General features: G+C 40.1%; 1 protein-coding gene across 1 annotated transcript in view; it reads right to left on the reverse strand.

Moving 5' to 3' along the window:
- Positions 1-1,341: 1,341 nt before the first annotated feature.
- The window catches only part of akirin1 (akirin 1), a 39,170-nt gene continuing 20,510 nt past the window's right edge, over positions 1,342-20,001 (reverse strand). Inside the window, exons 3-5 of the mRNA XM_078237822.1 lie at positions 13,375-13,506; positions 11,975-12,046; positions 1,342-2,934 (exon numbers count right to left, since the gene is read on the reverse strand). Of these exons, the coding sequence (XP_078093948.1) occupies positions 2,924-2,934; positions 11,975-12,046; positions 13,375-13,506 (215 nt within the window). The 3' untranslated portion in view covers positions 1,342-2,923. The remainder of the gene's footprint in view (positions 2,935-11,974; positions 12,047-13,374; positions 13,507-20,001) is intronic.

Consider the following 20,001-nt stretch of genomic DNA (forward strand, 5'->3'; position numbering starts at 1 on the left):
CTCTACCCAAAACAGGATTAACCGACATATCACTTTTGGAAAATAAAGTTCACATTTTGTTCTGGTGATCTTTCTTCACAGTAATGTCATTTAGAACATCTCATTCCATTCTATAAACTAACATCCTTCATTGCAGTGTACTTTAATGCAATGGAATGGGAGATCCATTTCTTGCATCCTTGACAAGTAGTTCAGAGAATTTTTTCTTTTACCTTGCATGAAAGAATTGACAAAGTAAATACAATGTAAAATGGTTGAATGGAAGGCACTGTTCTTAACTACAGTACTGGTTGTATGAAAGATTTTCTAGTAGTGGAGAGCTTACTTAAAATTAGGGTTTGAAACCAGCAAGTGAAAATGAATGTGTCATAAACTCACGGGCTGAAAAAAATACTGTACTCTGATTAAAAGGCTGACTTCAGAATCAGTCCAATTCCACAACGTAATGGATATCAACCAACAATGGAACTAGAGCTTTGGATGAAAGTCAGGAAAATCGTCAGAATACTGAAAGGTTTTGAAAAGGGCAAGCATCTTTTAAACAATTATGCTGATACAATGACAGCTGCCACACACCCCTTTCTGCTCCCCCCCCCCTCCCCCAGCAAAATCAATCCAAAATGTGAATTGTGGTCATTATACAAAGAATTTAATTTTGTTACATTCTGTAGGACTTTCTAGCTATCTCTATTTTCAATGACCGGAGCAAAAATTCTATTATGCTGTTTTCTGTTGCACTAAGACCACGACTGATCTTACCATGGTCAGATGTGACTAGATGAAATTTGCAGCAATTGCTTCTAGTTTTGTCTAAATTGATTTCAAACACAAGGACATAATTGATTTAGATTGTAAAATATGACCAAATAACGCAACTACACGCTGCTAAAATGTCTATGACTGGAGGGAAAAAACTGACAAGAAAGCATTGTCTCCAGAGTGTGAATCCACTTCCAAGATTCCAGTACTGCTTCCCTGTCTAATGAATACCATAAAAATTTTAAGGTGTGGGGTCATAACTAGAGGGGTACATAATTACATGTTGCAACCCCCATATTCTACACAGTAGCCAGGTGTTTATAAAGCACTGTCAGCTTCAACTGAGTGTGTCCTTAATTCTGACAATGTTGTAATCCCAAGACATTTTTAACCATCTAGTTGTTTTTATAAGGCCACTCTAGATTTATTAACACAAGTCAACTAAATCACAAGTAGGTAATAAAATTCAGGTAAACAAGCAAATGCAAGACTAATACAGGTTACAAATCAATTTTCACAGTATAAATTAGGGATGCAGAATCCTAAATATTTAAACTAAAATAGGATATAAAAGGAGATGTCTAGTTTAGATCATTTTTAATTTTTTTTTAAACCAAGCTTGTTAACACTACACAGGGCAAGAAACGTACAAAGAGCAAGGTAAAAGTTGCACTTTTTGGTTAGGTATGCTTAAAAGAAACAAGCATTCATTGCAATTCATTCTAACTGCTGAACAAACCCTGTTATTCCTGCACATTGTGAAAACGGAGTTGTCATAACACAATGATGGTTCAAATAATGCCAGTTTGTCCTTACACAGTTGTAACCTGTTAACCTGATAGTGACGATCTATACATTTGATACTACGTCAGGATACAGAATATCAAAGACAGCGGGAATTAGAGTTCAATCTGGGTAAGCAAATTAAGAGTCCTGCAAAAGCCAATTCTTTTCCAAATAGATCAGTTTCCTGAAACTCAGCCCATGATCAAATCCATTTTGCGATCATATACACATTGTGCCAGAAACTATTGGCTGAGCTAAAGGTCAATATTTATCATTAGAAGTTTAGAAGCATTTTAGATTAGAAATGTAATCTGGGCAACAACCTTTAAAGAGCCAGCTCAAATAATCTTGCAGACATATCCAATTGCCAAAAGTTGGCAAATAAGATTGAAAGCCAATCTAAAATTCCTGGTACAACAGGTAAAAATTACCATTGTTTAAACAGACAAACTACAAAATTAAGTTTAAACCAAGAACACAGGAATATTTAAGGCAATTTAGCCCATTTTAACCCTTTGTACCATTTCACAAATGATTACTGGCTTTTCTATCTTCAGGAGATAAATTTAGTACAAACAAATCCCTGACACAAACCATCTGTTCCCCCTTTCAAGATTTCTAATTTGAAACCAAAAATTAGCACTGGTATTGTGACTTCCACATGTATAGAATTCATATATGGTCTAGCCTATGAACCGTGAATGTTCATATTCTTGGCGCAGTCAGTTTCTGCTTCAGACTAACAATGGGTTTTTTGTGCCATTTGCAGATCTCCAATTCAAAGTTTGGATCCAATGACTAGATTGGATATGCACATCGCACAAAGTAGCAGTGTTATATATATTTTCAGCAGACAGTAACAATGCTCCACAGAATTAAAATAAAATCTATTCTACAAGAAATGGAGATTTCTGCAATATTACTGTAGTGCACTGTATTTTTCAGATCAGTACAGAGAAACTGAAATTTCTACTTTAATGATGTTCAAAATTCAGATTAATCACTTGTGACAGAACTTTAATCCTTTCAAAAGGTTTGCGCGGTAACAATCCCATATTCAGTGCCACTTCTTAAAAGCAGATTAACTGTTGCTTGGTATTCAGCTTCTTGAACTGGAAATAAATGGCAGGTTATTCTCACAGTAGCAGAGTTAGCAGTGGAAAGTAGACAAATCTCTGTACTGATAGCACATTGACTGGTAAAGTCAGATTTTTTTTTGTGTTTTTGTTTCGTTTTTACAAGAGGTAGGGTGGGCCAGCAGTGAAGAGTTAAAATCCCTCAAGTAGAAGGTGGGTAAAACATGGCACCAAAATTAGTTCTCATAAGTACAGCAGCTGACTTGAGGTGAAAGCCAACACCCGTTCAATCACAAAATGCTTCAGGACACATCTGTAAGAAAAAAAGAAAAAAACGGTTACAATATAGAGATGGAAATATTTTTTTAAAACCCCCTATATAAATTGGCCCAGTAATCCAGTTAGCAAAAATTCCCACAATTCACTATTCAAACTAATAGACTAATATTAATCATTCAAGGCAGTATAATTAGGGAAGTTCATCATCCAATGTTATGCAAAGACAAAATGCATTGAAACAACTTCAGTACTACAGTTGCCCAAGAGCATCTACATGCATTGCAGAAACTGTTGCAATGATTATTGCAGCAATTAACCAGGGACTTTAAAAAAACTAGTGGTTTGCAGCTTTTATCCTTCAGAGAATCATACAGTGCAGATTAGGCCATTCGGCCCAGAGTCTGCACTAACACGCAAGAAACACCTGAACTCCCACCTACCCGCACTTGGCCCATGGCACGTCATAACATTCAAGGCTAAGTGCTCATTCAGGTATTTTTCAAAGGATGCGAGGCAACCCACCTCTACCACCCTCCCATGCAGTGCATTCCAGACCGTCACCACCCTGTGGATAAAACAGCTTTCCCTCACATCCCCCCTAAACCTCCTGCCCCGCACCTTAAACCTATGTCCCCATGTGACTGACTCTTCAACTAAGGGGAACAACTGCTCCTTACCAACTCTGTCCATGCCCCTCATAATCTTGTACAGCTCAATCAGGTCACCCCGCAGTCTTTTCTGTTTCAATGAAAACAACCCAAGCCTAATCAACATCTCTTCATAACTCAAATGTTCCATCCTAGGCAACGTCCTAGTGAATCTCCTCTGTACCCCGTTCAGTGCAATCACATTTTTCCTACAATGTGGCGACCAGAACTGCACACAATACTCTAGCTGTGGCCTCACCAAAGTTTATACAACTCCAACATAACTTCCCAGCTTTCATAATCTATGCCTCACCCTATTAACATGCCCTTCTGCCTTCAGAGATCAAACACACCAAGGTCCCTTTGTTCCACAGAACTTCCTAGTATCCTGCCATTCATTGATACTTCCTTGTCAAATTACTCCTTTCAAGGTGTATCACCTCACATCTTTCAGGGTTAAATTCCATCTGCCACTTTATCTGCCCATTTGACCATTCTGTCTATACCTTCTTGTAGCACAAATGTTAATCATCCAGCCAATCTTTGTCATCAGCAAACTTATTAATCCTACTCCCCGCAGTCAATGTCGTTTGTATAAATGACAAATAATAGGGGACCCAACACAGATCCCTGCGGTATGCCACTGGACACTGGCTTCCAGTCACTAAAACAGTCTTCTGTTACCACCCTCTGTCTTCTACAACTGAGCCAATTTTGAATCATATCTCAATTATAATTCTGGAATTTATCAAAACCAAATTGTGCCAAACCCATAATTTTCCAGTGAAATTCATTCATTTAAAGTATGTTGTGCTGGGAAGAGATGATATTTATTGCCTCCCTTCCCCCACTCCTCTCTTGACAGCAGTAATTTACACTAGGCTGGCCCAACAGATGTCAGCTGCCCTCTAGCGCCTCAAAACAGGATATTGAATTTGATGATCAGTACCATCATAATGAATGGCAGAGCAGGCTTGAAGGGCCGAATGGCCTATTCCTGCTTCTAGTTTCTATGTTTCCTCCCGTAGTCTGCCTCTCCACCTCCTTGCTCCGTAAAGCCATGGAATTAATTTTCAGGCATCCCATCTAGCAGAAAACATCTAAAAATAGTGTCAAGGGGCTATTGACACACTATTTTTATAAAATATAATATATATATTTTATATAGATATCTTTATGGCTAATCTCTAAAATTTTAAAAACTTTTAAAATGGTTGAAGCTTTGGCTGTCTATGACCCTTAAATAAAAGGAACTTTTGGGCAGTAACAGGGAAATTTGCATTATCTTTGAGACTATAAACACTTGTGGGCTGAGAGACCAAATTCAAAGAGACTTTACAAAGGCCTTTACAAAGAGACTTTACATTTCATAAGCCAGGCCTGACCAACCAGCAACTATTCACTAGGGCAAAGGACTCTGCAACCTCTCTTAAAACTTAATGGTTGGAACATTAACTATCTCAGGGATCCAGACAAAGGAATACACATCCTTTGTCAAAGCTGGACTGGAGAGATGGGAGTCATGTGACATGGGAGTCCTTTATTTTGTGTAACCAACAATATTGCCTTGCTGTATTGCAAAAAACCTCAGTTCCATCTACCTAACAGCAGCTCAGAAAAATACCTGGCCTCATCTACACTGTTTTTACTGGAACTTCTGTATCATTGCCTAAGAGACTGATTCATCGCTATGTGCTTATTTCATTGTGGAAGTCAACTCTACTGGAAAAGTGAATTATCCAGCATGGATTTGCAGCCTGCCTACCTCTGAAGGGATATCCCATTGGATTTTGATTCTGGATTCGGATGCACAAGAAACAATAATTGTTTTCTCTGTGATCTTTGCCCTGTAACTCTTTTTCTATTCCCCCTTCTACTGTATGAATACACAGGGGCTACGTAGCAACCCTCTCCTGCATTTTGAGCATGTGCAAATAAACTATGATGTGGAGAAGCCGGTGTTGGAATAAACTAACCCATAGTACATCCAATCTCAATCTTACTGTGGGGTTATTAATTGAAAATTGGATTACACCAAAACTGAGGGGTTGGGAAACATGCCACTGCTTATAATAGGGGAAACAAATCAAAGCACCTATTTACGGAGGGATGGTAGAAGATCAGGGCTGTTGAAATTAACACCCCTCCTGTCCGTAACAATAGGCAGTAAACTACTTACTGCTTGTTGCAATGGCAGTCATATCTCTTTTGGCAAATCTGTGTCACCTTTTTGAATATTTCCTTTGGTTCAATGACTGTTTTTGTCTGGTTAAATGTCTGTGTGCGAAGGGCCATAACATACATGAAAGTTGTTTGCATGGCAATATTACCAGTTAATGAAACTACAGACAGCAAAGTGGCAGGCGACACCTCAAGTGCATATTTAGATTTTTTTCACAAATACAATTGGGAACTGAAACCTCTCTGTAGTAACAAAGGGTTAAGCTAATAAGTTAAATTATTTCAATTTAACAAAAGTGTGCATATTTTGAATTTGTCCAGTGTCTTAATTGTTTAAATTTGGGAGGATTTTTATCACCAGTAACATTTAGTATTTAAAATGACTATGAAAGAGGAATTCAAAACTCGGTTGGGTTATGACCTGCAAAACAACTCAAGTATATGTGGACAATGTTTAAACTTTCAGTTAAGAATTGCATGGAAAATGAACACATTACTATTTGGCTGCAGTTATATGGCATGTATTAATTTGTGACCTATTCGTGTTACAAGTAAACAGTGATTTTCTTTTCAACAAACTGGAATTTTGCTACTGCTTGGTTCAAAAGTTCTTTGAACAATTCCAAATTAATTCCTAGACATGATGCAAATAACATACATCGTTGCTGATTTATGTACATTATACAAAAAACAAGCAAAGTCAAAATCTAGGAATTTTTGCTAAACATTTAAGGTTATACATACAAAATACTAGAAATACACACAAAATATTAGAAACAGAAGCAAAATACTGCAGATGTTGAAAACGTGAAACAGAAAATAGGACTGTTCTTCTATTTTCAATTGCATCTCCTCAGCCCATTTTTTGTTCCTTTACTACTTTTGCTATTTAATCTCTCCTATCTTCAAACCCATCATGGACCTTTCCTTTTTTTCACTCTCCCCCATGCCCCCCAGCCCTATTTCACTGCCCCTGTACTTGCTTAAAACCAGCTCTGAAAGTCAGAAATGAAAAATTCTTACTTCTTCACACCAATGCTGCTTGGCTTGTTGAGTATTTTCTGTTTTTAAAAATCACATAATTGAGTTATATACAACAAAATTATGCTGACTCATGCGGCCTAGAAAAAGAACATAAAACCCCATGCACTACAAGGTCAAGGTTCCTAATGTGTATACAGTCAACAATTTAATTACAAACCATTTTACAGTCTTTAGGGGAATAAAAACTTTAATTGTGGAAACTGGTCTTTAAAATTGTATAATGCGCCAAACGAACTAGTGATGGCAGATGCTTAACAGTTCTTGAAAATATTTAACTATTCAGTTCTGGTATTATCTGTGCAAATCTTTTTGCACCTTCAGTACCTCTGCATTTTTTTGTTATGACACAGAGAGCAGACTGATATGCAATACAGCAAGTACTCAACATTAAATTTGAATTCCATGTTAAACAACACTTGAAGGAAGCTCTTAGGTCATCAAAAAGGAACAAAATGAACAATTAAGTCCCCTATCTGGAGCGCATCACCAAGACAAGTTTGTAGCAACACCTCTGGCTGAGCTCTCAAGGACTGTAGCTCTCAAAACTGGACTTGCAATAAGTGATGAAAAAAATCAACAAGGAAATAACCCATTTTACCTTAACCTCAATAACCTACTGATCATAGATGCATCTTTGCATGACCACATTGGTACAAATTAGCATTGCATAGTTCAGAACAGTCTTCATACTAAGGATACCCTCCATTGTGTCATGTGGCACTATCACCATGCTAAGTAGAAAAGATCAACACTTGGGCCATCAGCAGCATAATTATATACCACTGCAATCTTGTAGCCCACCATTTTCTCCACATTGAAAGGTTTGGAATAGTGTACCTGTGGCATCAGACACACTCGATAATGAGGTGCCAACTTGGTGAATTTACAACACAGCTCTACATTCAAAGTAAACATAAGAACATAAGAAATAGGAGCAGCAGTAGGCCATCTAGCCCCTCGAGCCTATCCCGCCATTCAATAAGACCATGGCTGATCTGATAGTGGTTTAGTTCCACTTACCCGCCTGCTCCCCATAACCCTTAATTCCCTTATTGATCTACCTGTGACTTAAACATATTTAACGAGGTAGCCTCCACTGCTTCAATGGGCAGAGAATTCCAGAAATTCACTACCCTCTGAGAGAAGTAGTTCCTCCTCAACTCTGTTCTAAACTGACTCCCCCTTATTTTGAGGCTGTGTCCTCTAGTTCTTGTTTCCTTTCTAAGTGGAAAGAATCTCTCTGCCTCTACCCTGTCTAGCCCCTTCATTATCTTATATGTCTCTATAAGATCTCCCCTCAGCCTTCTAAACTCCAACAAGTACAGGCACAATCTACTCAATCTCTCCTCATAAGCTAACCCCCTCATTTCCGGTATCAACCTGGTGAACCTTCTCTGTACTCCCTCCAAGGCCAATATATCCTCCCGCAAATAAAGGGACCAAAATTGCTCACAGTACTCTAGTTGCGGCCTCACCAGTACCTTGTACAATTGCAGCAAGACCTCCCTCCTTTTATACTCCATCCCCTTCGCGATAAAGGCCAACATTCCATTTGCCGCCTTGATCACCTGCTGCACCTGCAAACTGAGTTTTTGCGATTCATGCACAAGGACCCCCAGGTCCCTCTGCACAGTAGCATGTTGTAATTTTTCACCATTTAAATAATAGTCCATTTTACTATTATTCCTTCCAAAGTGGATAACCTCACACTTGTCAACATTATACTCCATCTGCCAGATCCTCGCCCACTCACTTAGCCTATCCAAATCTCTCTGCAGACTTTCCGCATCCTCCACGCAATTCGCTTTCCCACTCATCTTTGTGTCACCCGCAAACTTTGTTACCCTACACTCTGTCCCCTCCTCCAGATCGTCTATGTATATGGTAAACAGTTGAGGCCCCAGCACTGATCCCTGCGGCACGCCACTAGTCACAAACTGCCAACCAGAAAAGCACCCATTTATTCCAACTCTCTGCTTCCTGGTAGATAGCCAATCCTCAATCCACGCTAACACTTTACCCCCCACTCTGTGTACCTTAATCTTCTGCAGCAACCTTTTGTGAGGCACCTTATCGAACGCCTTCTGGAAATCTAAAAACACCACATCCACCGGTTCCCCTCTGTCAACTGCACTCGTTACATCTTCATAAAAATCCAGTAAATTCGTCAAACACGACTTTCCCTTCATGAATCCATACTGCGTCTGCTTGATCGAACCATTTTTTCCAGGTGTCCTGCTATTTCTTCTTTAATGATGGATTCCAGCAATTTCCCAACTACGGATGTTAAGCTAACCGGCTTGTAGTTACCCGCCTTTTGTCTACCTCCTTTTTTAAACAGTGGCGTCACATTAGCTGCTTTCCAATCAGCCGGCACTTCCCCAGAGTCCAGCGAATTTTGATAAATTACAACCAACGCATCTGCTATTACTTCTGCCATTTCTTTCAGTACCCTGGGATGTATTCCATCCGGGCCCGGGGACTTGTCTACCTTTAGTCCCATTAGCCTACCAAGCACTACCTCTTTAGTAATAGTAATCGTTTTAAGGACCTCATCCCCTACAGTCCCACGACCGTCAATTTTCAGTAAGCTATTTGTGTCCTCTACCGTGAAGACCGACACAAAAACTTCTTTAAGGCCTCGGCCATTTCCTCATTCCCCATTATTAAATCCCCCTTCTCGTCTTCTAAGGGTCCAACATTTACTTTAGCTACTCTTTTCCTTTTTATATATTTGTAAAAACTTTTACCATCAGTTTTTATATTTTGTGCTAGTTTAGTTTAATAATCTATCTTTCCTTTATCGCTTTCTTAGTAGTTCTTTGTTGTTTTTTAAAGCTTTCCCAATCTTCTAATTCCCCACTAGTTTTGGCCACTCTGTACCCATCGGATTTTAATTTAATACTCTCCTTTATTTCCTTAGTTATCCACGGCTGGTTATCCCTTTTCTTACATTCCTTCTTTTTCACAGGAATATATTTTTGCTGAGTACTGAGAAAAATCTCCTTAAAAATCTGCCACTGTTGCTCTGCTGTCCTACCAACTAGTCTGCGCTCCCAGTCTACATTAGCCAATTCTGCCCTCATCCTATTGTACTCCCCTCTGTTCAAGCACAGGGCAATGGTTTGGGACCCTACTTTCTCACCCTCCATTTGTGTTAGAAATTCAACCATATTGTGATCACTCATTCCAAGAGGATCCCTCACAAGAAGATCATTAATTTTACCTGTCTCATTACACAGGACCAGATCCAAGATAACTCGCTCCCTTGTAGGTTCTGTAACATACTGTTCGAGGAAACTATCGCGACAGCATTCTAAGAACTCTTCCTCACGTCCACCGCGTCCGACTTGAGTCAACCAATCAATATGCAGGTTAAAATTCCCCATGATTATTGCTGTTCCGTTTTTGCATGCATCCATTATTTGCTTGTTTATAGCCCGACCCACCTCAAAGTTATTATTTGGGGGCCAAATTATTTGTGGCAAAATTGCAGAATTTGACCAATGCATCAATTGTGGTTTTGCTTGGCTCTGTATAATGTGCAGCTTTCATTTACTTTGAATATAGAGCTGTGTTCTAACTTCTGATGCCTCAGGTATGCTATTCCAAACCTAATAGCACGTCATCTACCTAATAACGTAGGAAACTGTCAAGGTATGCCAGTGTAGAAAAAGTACAAATCCAACCTAGCCCAATTACTGCCCCATCAGCCTGTTTCCAAGAATTACAACTTGTCATCAATGCTACTGTCAAGCAGCACTTGCTCAGCAATCATCTGTTAACCGATGCTCAGTTCTGCCAAGATCACTCTGCTCTATTCCCGGCTCTAACACAGAAACAAACTGAATTCGAGAGGCAAGATGAAAATGACAGCCCGCACACGACATCAAGGCAGCATCGGTCAGAACATGGTGCCAAGGAATGCTGGTAAAAACATTACATGATTTGGAAAAAAAAATTCTCCAATTGCTGGGGTCATAAACTGGGATAAAGCAAGACAGCTGTGGTTGTTGGAGATCAATCTCAGCCTGAGGAGATCAATACAAGAGTTCAATTAAGTGTCCCTGGCCCAAATATCCCCACCTGCTTCAATGACTTACCTTTCAAAAAGCTCAGAAATTTGACTGCAGATATTTGCAATGCTGAGCTCCATTCAATCATCCTTAGATAATGAAGCAATGTATACCTAAATGTCAAAAGACCTGAACACCATCCAGGTCTGGGCTGTTAAATGGCAACCAACATTCACACCACACAAGTGCTAGATAACGATCAGTTCCAACAAGAAAATATTAACTACATTCCAAAATGTTCAATAACATTATCAAAATTCAAGGGGGAATATTCATCAGAAATTTAACACCAATAGTCTTTTAAATGCTACAACTACTGGAGAAGGTCAGAAGCTGGATATTCTGTAGTAAGTTGCTCATCTGACTCAAAGCCTCTCCACTACTTTCAAGACAAGTTAACAGCTTGTTGAAATATTCTCCACTTGCCAGTGCAGATGCAAAATACACAAGCAACTCAAGACCATCAAGGACAAAGTAGTCTGACTGACCAGCACTCAATCTCTAGTCTAAACATCCACCACCCAGCAAGCTGTAGTAATGTGCACCATCTAAACTATGCATTGCAGCAGCATGCCAAAACTTCTTTGGCTGCTCCCATCAAGCCTCACTCATCCTCAAGAGCAAGGACAGTGCGCATAAAAATGATCTGAATCAACTCAAAAGATTCCAATTTGCACACCATCCTGATGGTGTATTGTATTCTCCTCATCCTATGCCAAAGTCATGAACTCCCTACCTGGCAGCATTGTAGGAGTACCCTTTCCACATAGACTGCAGTGGTTTAAAAAAAATTGCACATCTTTGATTGAATTAAATCTTGCTGCTGTACAAACCATTGGCAATGTAAGCAGACTAAATGTTGTACAGATGTTTCCAAGAGCTGGTAAGCAGTTTATATTGCTAATAAAGATAAATATATTAAATTTCTTAACCTTTCAAACAATTAGGAAAAGCTAAAGCAAACCTGGATTCATAATGGTCAAGTCAAATTATGTAAATCTGATATGCAGAATCTTCATATTTAGGGTCTGACAGGCAAAAATGATATAGATGCAAGTTTGCCTCTCCAAAAAAAAAGCTCCAATTCAGTTAAGAATTCTGTAGCCTATGAGGCGTCTACACTTACAACTAGCAGGTCGTTCTCCATATCGTCTCATAATCTGGTCGTGTGTGAATTTCACAAAAGCATCATATTGTTCTGAAAAAGAAGAGTATTCAATTTAAAACATTTGGTTCAAAAGGAAAAAATGCTTGGATTCAATTTACTTGAGATTGTTACAAAGTGTGCTTTGCACATGTCCATGTTATTATTAAAATTAAATTAGAAACACACCTTTATTCAAGGCAATGCTTATGAAATATTCTACTGCACCAATTTTTGTACCTACACAAAGATTAACTTTTCACTGTTACTTTGACATGCATCATACCCATGTATATCAGGCTAAAATTATTCATACGGCTCAAAGTGTTTGTCCTCAAGATGTCAGTTCATGTTTAGCAGTAATTCTTTAAAAACGGACAAGTATGGTTAGGAGGACCAGAGTTTTCCTTTGTTTAGAGTATGAATGATGCCGTGGTGGTTCAACCCAATTGTTTAGTATCAGAGTCAATCACTTCAAGCACCTCTCCTCAGCTATGCATATTATAATTGCCTTTTTTCTAGAAAGACTAAGTAATGAACAGCTTGGGCAGTTTAAGGTCACTCCTACAGGCTGCATAGTGCATCATGGACAAAGACAATTTCTCCATTTAGCTTTTAACCAATTTCTATCCTTCTTGCTAAAAGCACCCCGTGGTCCAGTCTCTAGACAAAGTAGAATGACTGCTGCCTGAATTAGAGGTGGGGGGGGGGGGGGGGGGCGCGGGGGGAGGATGGAATTGTCACTGGCTAACAGGATGCGTAAAAGGTGAGGAAAGAAAAAGACAGAAGGAAAAAGGCAATTTTGCTCATCTGCAGCTGAGAAGACTTGCAAAGCTCAAATTTTAGGTGGCGCCCAGACCTAAAATGTGAAAAAGCAATGATTTATAATATAATCTATCAACCTGTAGCAGTACAATGGTTGATCTACAAGACTAGAGATATTTTGGAGACTGAAAATTCATATTCAATTGCAATACTGTATATTACAGGTTAAGGGTGGTGGGAGAGAAAATACCTTGGACTAAAATTCATTCATAACCTTGAATTAAATTGGAGGGTTATAAGAAGAGTGTTATTTTCAATCTTACAGTTCAAAATATTTTTAAAATTGGAAGTGGTTTCATTCACTGACGAGACTGCCTATATCCAGTTGTAATATCATCCACATATTTCAGCCTTGTTGTTTTAGATACTACTTTAGCAAAATGCATCAACAGGTTATCTGTAAACCTGTGTATGTGGACTGCTATTAAAGATGGTCACTGTAGTTCACAAGCTGAAACTTTATTCACTATTATATTTGGCCCATTAATCTCACCCTCCACAACACGGTGCATCTTTCCAGCTCCCCGCATAATGAATGATTTTTGTGATGCTCATACCTGCAAGCTTTGTGTTTAAAACTTGTTCATATTCCTCCCGGATCTTGCTTTCATGGTCTTTGAGCAGACGCTCACAGATTATTCCAACCTGTCGTAATGTGAACAAAGGCTGATCTTTCTTAGATAACGTCCCTATATTTAAAAAAAAAAGAATCTCAGTTCCGGATACATAAATACAGTCCCACCAAGTAATATGTTTTTCACTCACTGGCCTTATGATTCTGATAAATATAATAATGTGGTCCTTGACAGACCTTCAATATAGCATGCTTTGTTAAAACTGACCTGTACAGATACCCTGATCGCCAGAAATTACCACAAAAATATTTAAAATAGCTACATAATCCTTAACCCATGGGCAATTCTTAAAGAATCGTATAAAATGAGCAAGCTTTCAGATAATTAAATGGAACATGTTAGTCTTATTACACAAATAACAAGTCATAATGACAGAGTAAGAAGTCTCACAACACGAGGTTAAAGTTCAACCAGATTTTTTTTTTTTTTAATACTTTTCCAATTCAATCAAATCAAATCCAATTCAGAGTCTCAACAAGTTGAGACACCTCAGATCCAGGCTGACAAGACAGGGCGAGCTGGTAGCACGAACTTTCAAAGCGCTGCCCTTTTATCAGGCGAGTGGAGGATTTGGTTCACAAACAGGGCATATATAGACAAACTCAATTACAAGATAATGGGTGGAATGCAAGTCTTAACAGATACAGACAATGCGAGTGGAGAGGGATTAAGTACAGGTTAAAGAGGTGTGAATTGTCTCAAGCCAGGACAGTTAGTGAGATTTTGCAAGCCCAGGCAAGTCGCAGGAGTTACAAATAGTGTGACATGAACCCAAGATCCCGGTTGAGGCCGTCCTCAGGTGTAGAACGTTGTCTACATCACTGGCCGATGTTGCAAGATGTGCCAGATCATTGACTCGGATGCCATCATCTCACGTGAGAACACCATCCATCAGGTACACGGTACATACTTTTGCAACTCGGCCAACATTGTCTACCTGATACGCTGCAGGAAAAGATGTCCTGAGGCATGGTACATTGGCGAGACCATGCAAAAGCTACGACAACAGATGAATGGACACCACTCGACAGTCACCAGGCAGGAGTGTTCCCTTCCTGTCGGGGAACGCTTCAGCAGTCAAGGGCATTCAGCCTCTGATCTTCAGGTAAGTGTTCTCCAAGGCGGCCTTCAAGACACACAACGCATAATCGCCAAGCAGAAACTGATAGCCAAGTTTCGCACACGAGGACGGCCTCAACTGGGATCTTGGGTTCATGGCACACTATCTGTAACCCCCATCTGTAACTTCGCTGGACCTGCAAAATCTCACTAGCTGTCCTGACTTGAGACAATTCACACCTCTTTAACCTGTACTTAACCCTCTCCCCACTCGCATTGTCTGTACCGTAAAGACTTGATTACCGGTTAAGACTCGCGTTCCAACCATTATCTTGCAACAGAGTTTGTGTCGATATATGCCCTTGTGAACCCAATCCTCCACTCGCCTGATGAAGGGACAGCACTCCAAAAGCTCGTGCTACCAAATAAACCTGTCGGACTTTAACCTGGTGCTGTGAGACTCCTTACTGTGCCCACCCTAGTCCAACGGCAGCATCTCCACATAATGACAGAGAAGCAGAGGCCGAAAAGGAAAGAGACTGGAAAAAAAAAGGGGCACATGAAGTGGAATTATTTCTCCTTTTTGAAAAGCCTGCAGGTTCTAGGCCTTTCAGTATGAACTTCCTCATTCTTTCCTGGTTGCTTAGTAAGACAAAAATTTCCAACTTGTTTCATCGTGTTTATTCTTGTTAATCAGAGCAGCTTTGTGCTGGAAAAAAAACATACAATTTTTCAAAGTAAACAAATAAAACACCACAGGAGCATTAGCAAGTCAAGGTTTCCATTGAAACCTGTGATGTGGTTGACTCTCAACTGCCCTCTGAACAAGGGCAACTAGGAATGGGCAATAAATGCTGGCCAGCCTGTAAAGTTTTAAAGTTTATTTATTAGTGTCACAAGTAGGCTTACATTAACACTGCAATGAAGTTATTGTGAAAATCCATATCCTACTAATGAATAAAATAAAGTTTATCCCTTAGCTACAGTTCTCATGCCTCCTTCTGCACAGCAGACCCACTTTTTCCATTGGCCCCTTCCTAGAGAATTGGGAAATCTTTAAAGGTCAGCAGAAAGCCATGAAAAAAGCTAAAAAAAAACTATAAAGCGAAGAAAGATGGATTATGAGAGTAAACTAGCTCAGAATATAAAAGCAGATAGCAAATGTTTCTACAAATGCATAAAATGAAAAAACGTGGCTGAAGTAAACATTGTTCCTTTAGAGGATGAGAAGGGGGATGTAATAACTGGAAATGAGAAAATGGCTGAGGCATTGAACAGGTATTTTGTGTCGGTCTTCACAGTGGAAGACACAAATAACATGCCAAAAATTGATGACAAGACGGCTATGGCAGGCGAGGACCCAGAAACTATCACGAAAGAGTTAGTGTTGGGCAAGTTAAAGGGGCTAAAGGTAGACAAGTCTCCTGGTCCTGATGGAATGCATCCCAGGGTACTAAAAGAGATGGCGGGAGAAATAGCAAATGGACTTGTGGCAATTTACCAAAATTCGCTGGACTCTGCGGTAGTTCCCGCAGATTGGAAAACAGCAAATGTGACGTCACTTTTTTAAAAAAGGAGGTAGCCAAAAGGCAGGTAACTATAGGCCGGTTAGCTTAACTTCTGTAGTAGGGAAAATTCTTGAATCTATCATCAAGGAAGAAATAGTGAGACATCTGGATATAAATTGTCCCATTGGTAAGACGCAGCATGGGTTCATAAAGGGAAGGTCATGTTTGACTAATTTGGTGGAATTCTTTGAGAACATTACATGTGCAGCAGACAATGGGGAACCTGTGGATGTGGTGTATCTGGATTTCCAGAAGGCATTTGACAAGATGCTGTACCAAAGACTGCTACATAAGATAAAAGTGCACGGTGTTACAGGTAATGTATTAGTATGGATAGAGGATTGGTTAACTAACAGAAAGCAAAGATTGGGGGTAAATGGATGTTTTTCTGGTTGGCGATCAGTGACTAGTGGTGTGCCTCGGGGATCAGTGTTGGGACCGCAATTGTTTACGATTTACATAGATGATTTGGAGTTGGGGACCAAGTGTAGTGTGTCAAAATTCGCAGATGACACTAAATGGGTGGCAGAACAAAGTGTGCAGAGGATGCTGAAAGTCTGCAAAGGGATATAGATAGACTAAGTGAGTGGGCAAGGATCTGGCAGATGGAGTACAATGTTGGTAAATGTGAAGTCATACATTTTGGTAGGAATAATAGCAAAATGGACTATTATTTAAAATGGTAAAAAATTGCAGCATGCTGCTGTGCAGAGAGACCTGGGTGCCCTTGTGCAAGAATCACAAGGAGTTGGTTTGCAGGTGCAGCAGGTAATTAAGGCGGCAAATGGAATTTTGTCCTTCATTGCTAGAGGGATGGAGTTTAAAAACAGCAAGGTTATGTTGCAGCTGTATAAGGTGCTGGTGAGGCCACACCTGGAAAACTGTGTACAGTTTTGGACTCCTTACTTGAAAAAGAATATGCTGGCACTGGAGGGGGTGCAGAGGAGATTCACTAGGTTGATTCCGGAGTTGAGAGGGTTGGCTTATGAAGAGAGACAGAGTAGACTGGGACCATACTCAGTGGAATTCAGAAGAATTAGGGAAGATCTTATAGAAACATATTATGAAGGGAATAGATAAGATAGAAGCAGGGAAGTTGTTTCCACTGGCGGGTGAAACTAGAACTAGGGGGCATAGCCTCAAAATAAGGGGGAGCAGATTTAGGACTGAGTTGAGGAGGAACTTCTTCACACAAAGGGTTGTGAATCTGTGGAATTCCCTGCCCAGTGAAGCAGTTGAGGCTACCTCATTGAATGTTTTTAAGGCAAGGATAGATAAATTTTTGAACAGTAAAGGAATTAATGGTTATGGTGAGCGGGCGGGTAAGTGGAACTGAGTCCACAAAAAAATCAGCCATGATCTTATTGAATGGCGGAGCAGGCTCGAAGGGCCAGATGGCCTACTCCTGCTCCCAGTTCTTATGTTTTTATTAGCAGAGCCTGTACAACTCAACTATTTCACCTTAGTCAGCAACCAGGACTTTATCAATAGCGGGTTAAACAATGTCTGCTGGCACGTACAATGGAGAATGCGTTCTCAACATGGTTTTGCTGTATCAAAGTCAGTGGTACCAACTGTCAGATGCAGCTGCTTCCATATTGACGGGATGAATTTGCAGTATGCAAAGCAGATGGCAATGGACTCTACTTTTAGAAGTAGGGAAGATTCCAATTTACAATGGTTAAATATCAAGGCACATTTTCTACCTTGCAAATCCGTGCTTCAAATTGCCACAGCTACAACTCAAAAGAGAATCATTTGCTCACTTATTTTCAAAGATTGTAGGCACGGGACGGGAACATTGCTACAATAAAGGGATTTTGTAATTTACCATGAGAGATATATGTCTTTGTTTTCATAATTGTCAAAGGCAACATCTGTAATATCATTCGCTACATTTTCAATGTCATTGTCCATATTTTCAATGTTTGTTGAAACATTAAATTCAAGTTAGACCATGATTAAAGTTCTTCCTCCTTGAACCAAAATAAAGAGATTTCATGGTAATCCTGTTATATTCAGACATTTTTCAACAAGTGTTTTCATTTAGTTGTTTCCAAAATAACAATCACTGGGTCAAATGACGATCCTCATAAAGATGGCAATCACTACTTCTGCACTTGTTCAACATGGGTCTTTTTTCTCCATTTTGTTGCACCACAATATTCAGATACGGTAGCAGTGGTTAGCACTGCTGCTTCACAGCTCCAGGGACCTGGGTTCGATGCCTGGCTCGGGTCACTGTCTGTGTGGAGTTTGCACATTCTCCTCGTGTCTGCGTGGGTTTCCTCCAGGTGATCCAGTTTCCTCCCACAGTCCAAAGATGTGCGGGTTAGGTTGATTGGCCATGATAAAATTGCCCCTTAGTTTCCTGAGGTGCGTAGGTTAGAGGGATTAGTGGATAAAATATGTAGGGATATGGGGGTAGGGCCTGGGTGGGATTGTGGTTGGTGCAGACTCGATGGGCTGAATGGCCTCTTTCTGCACTGTAGGGTTCTATGATTCTATACTGCTGCCTATCGCCAATATCATATTCTGGTCTGACTCAAGTATGAAAACTTCCTTAAAGAGCCTTGGTTTTTTTACTTGCAGCACTGGTTCTTCTTGCATTCTGTTGCTCCATCAACATTTACCTTCGTACTCTAGTATCTTCATCTTCCCTTTCTTTAATTGCTGCCTGTCGCTTTGTCAGCTTTTTTGCTCTAACCTCTTCATCTTCCCTGACTCTGCGTACCACCTGTTGTTTTTTCTTACCAAGTAGTGAGTTATGTTTCAGAATGTAACTTGCATGAAACAAATAAAAATGAGAGCAACAAATGAAATAAGGAAGTTGAGGAATTTATGATGTAAATTTGTCACATTCTTGGAATGTATGGTTAAGATTATCTAAAGCACATCAGGGTTACAGTGTCAGCAGAGACAGTGCAGGCAGGGTCACAGAATCCTCAGCTAAAGCGCAAAACTGCTTTAGTGGGAGTAATTAAATGTCAACTCCCCTACAACATGTTGCTTGGTCCAAGGGATCTTCCCATCAAGTTTGGTTGAGATTGTACCAAGCACTTCAGTGGAGTTTGCCAATGCACAAACAGAGAAGACACAGGATACAGGGGCAGGAGTAAGGCATTTGGCCACTCGAGCCTGCCCAATCTTTCAGTATCATGGCTCATCTGAATGTGGTCCGAATTCCATTTTTCTGCCTGCCCCCCAACAACCCTTGAAGATCAAAAATCTATCACTCAGCCTTGAACATATTCAATTTCCTAGCCTCCATTGCTCCCTGGGCTAGAGAATTCCAAAGATTAAGAAGCCTCAAGAGAAATTCCTCCTCATTTCAGCCTTAAATTGGACACCCCTATTCTAAACTATACCCCCCATTTCTACCCTCCTCTCAGCATCTACCTAGTTAAGCCCCTTCAGAATCTTGTATGTTACTTAGAATCATAGAATCCCTACAGCACTGAAGGAGGCCATTCAGCCCAGCAAGTCTGCATCAACTTTCCGACAGCAGTATCCCCACCCAGGCCTGATACCCATAGCCCCACATATTTACCCCGCTAACCCTCCTAACCTACATGTCTCAGGACACGAAGGAACATTTTAACACAGCCAATCCACCTAACCTGCACATCTTTAGACTGTGGAAGGAAACCCATGCAGACACGGGGAGAATGTGCAAACTCCACAGTCACCTAATTGAATTGAACCCGGGCCTCTGTTTCAATAAAATCACCTCTAAACTCCAGTGAGCATAGGTGAAACCTTTTTTCATAAGACAACCCCTCCATCCAAAGAATCAGCCGAGTGAAACTTCCCTGAACTGCTTCCAACACAAGTAATTGGCTATGCCTCACTAGCGAGAATGATAGCCTTCCAGGAGGCCAAAGATGATTGATGAGGCTGATTTAGGATCTGCAGACTTTAT

The sequence above is a fragment of the Mustelus asterias genome, chromosome 21 (assembly GCF_964213995.1).
Source record: "Mustelus asterias chromosome 21, sMusAst1.hap1.1, whole genome shotgun sequence".
NCBI lineage: Eukaryota > Metazoa > Chordata > Chondrichthyes > Carcharhiniformes > Triakidae > Mustelus > Mustelus asterias.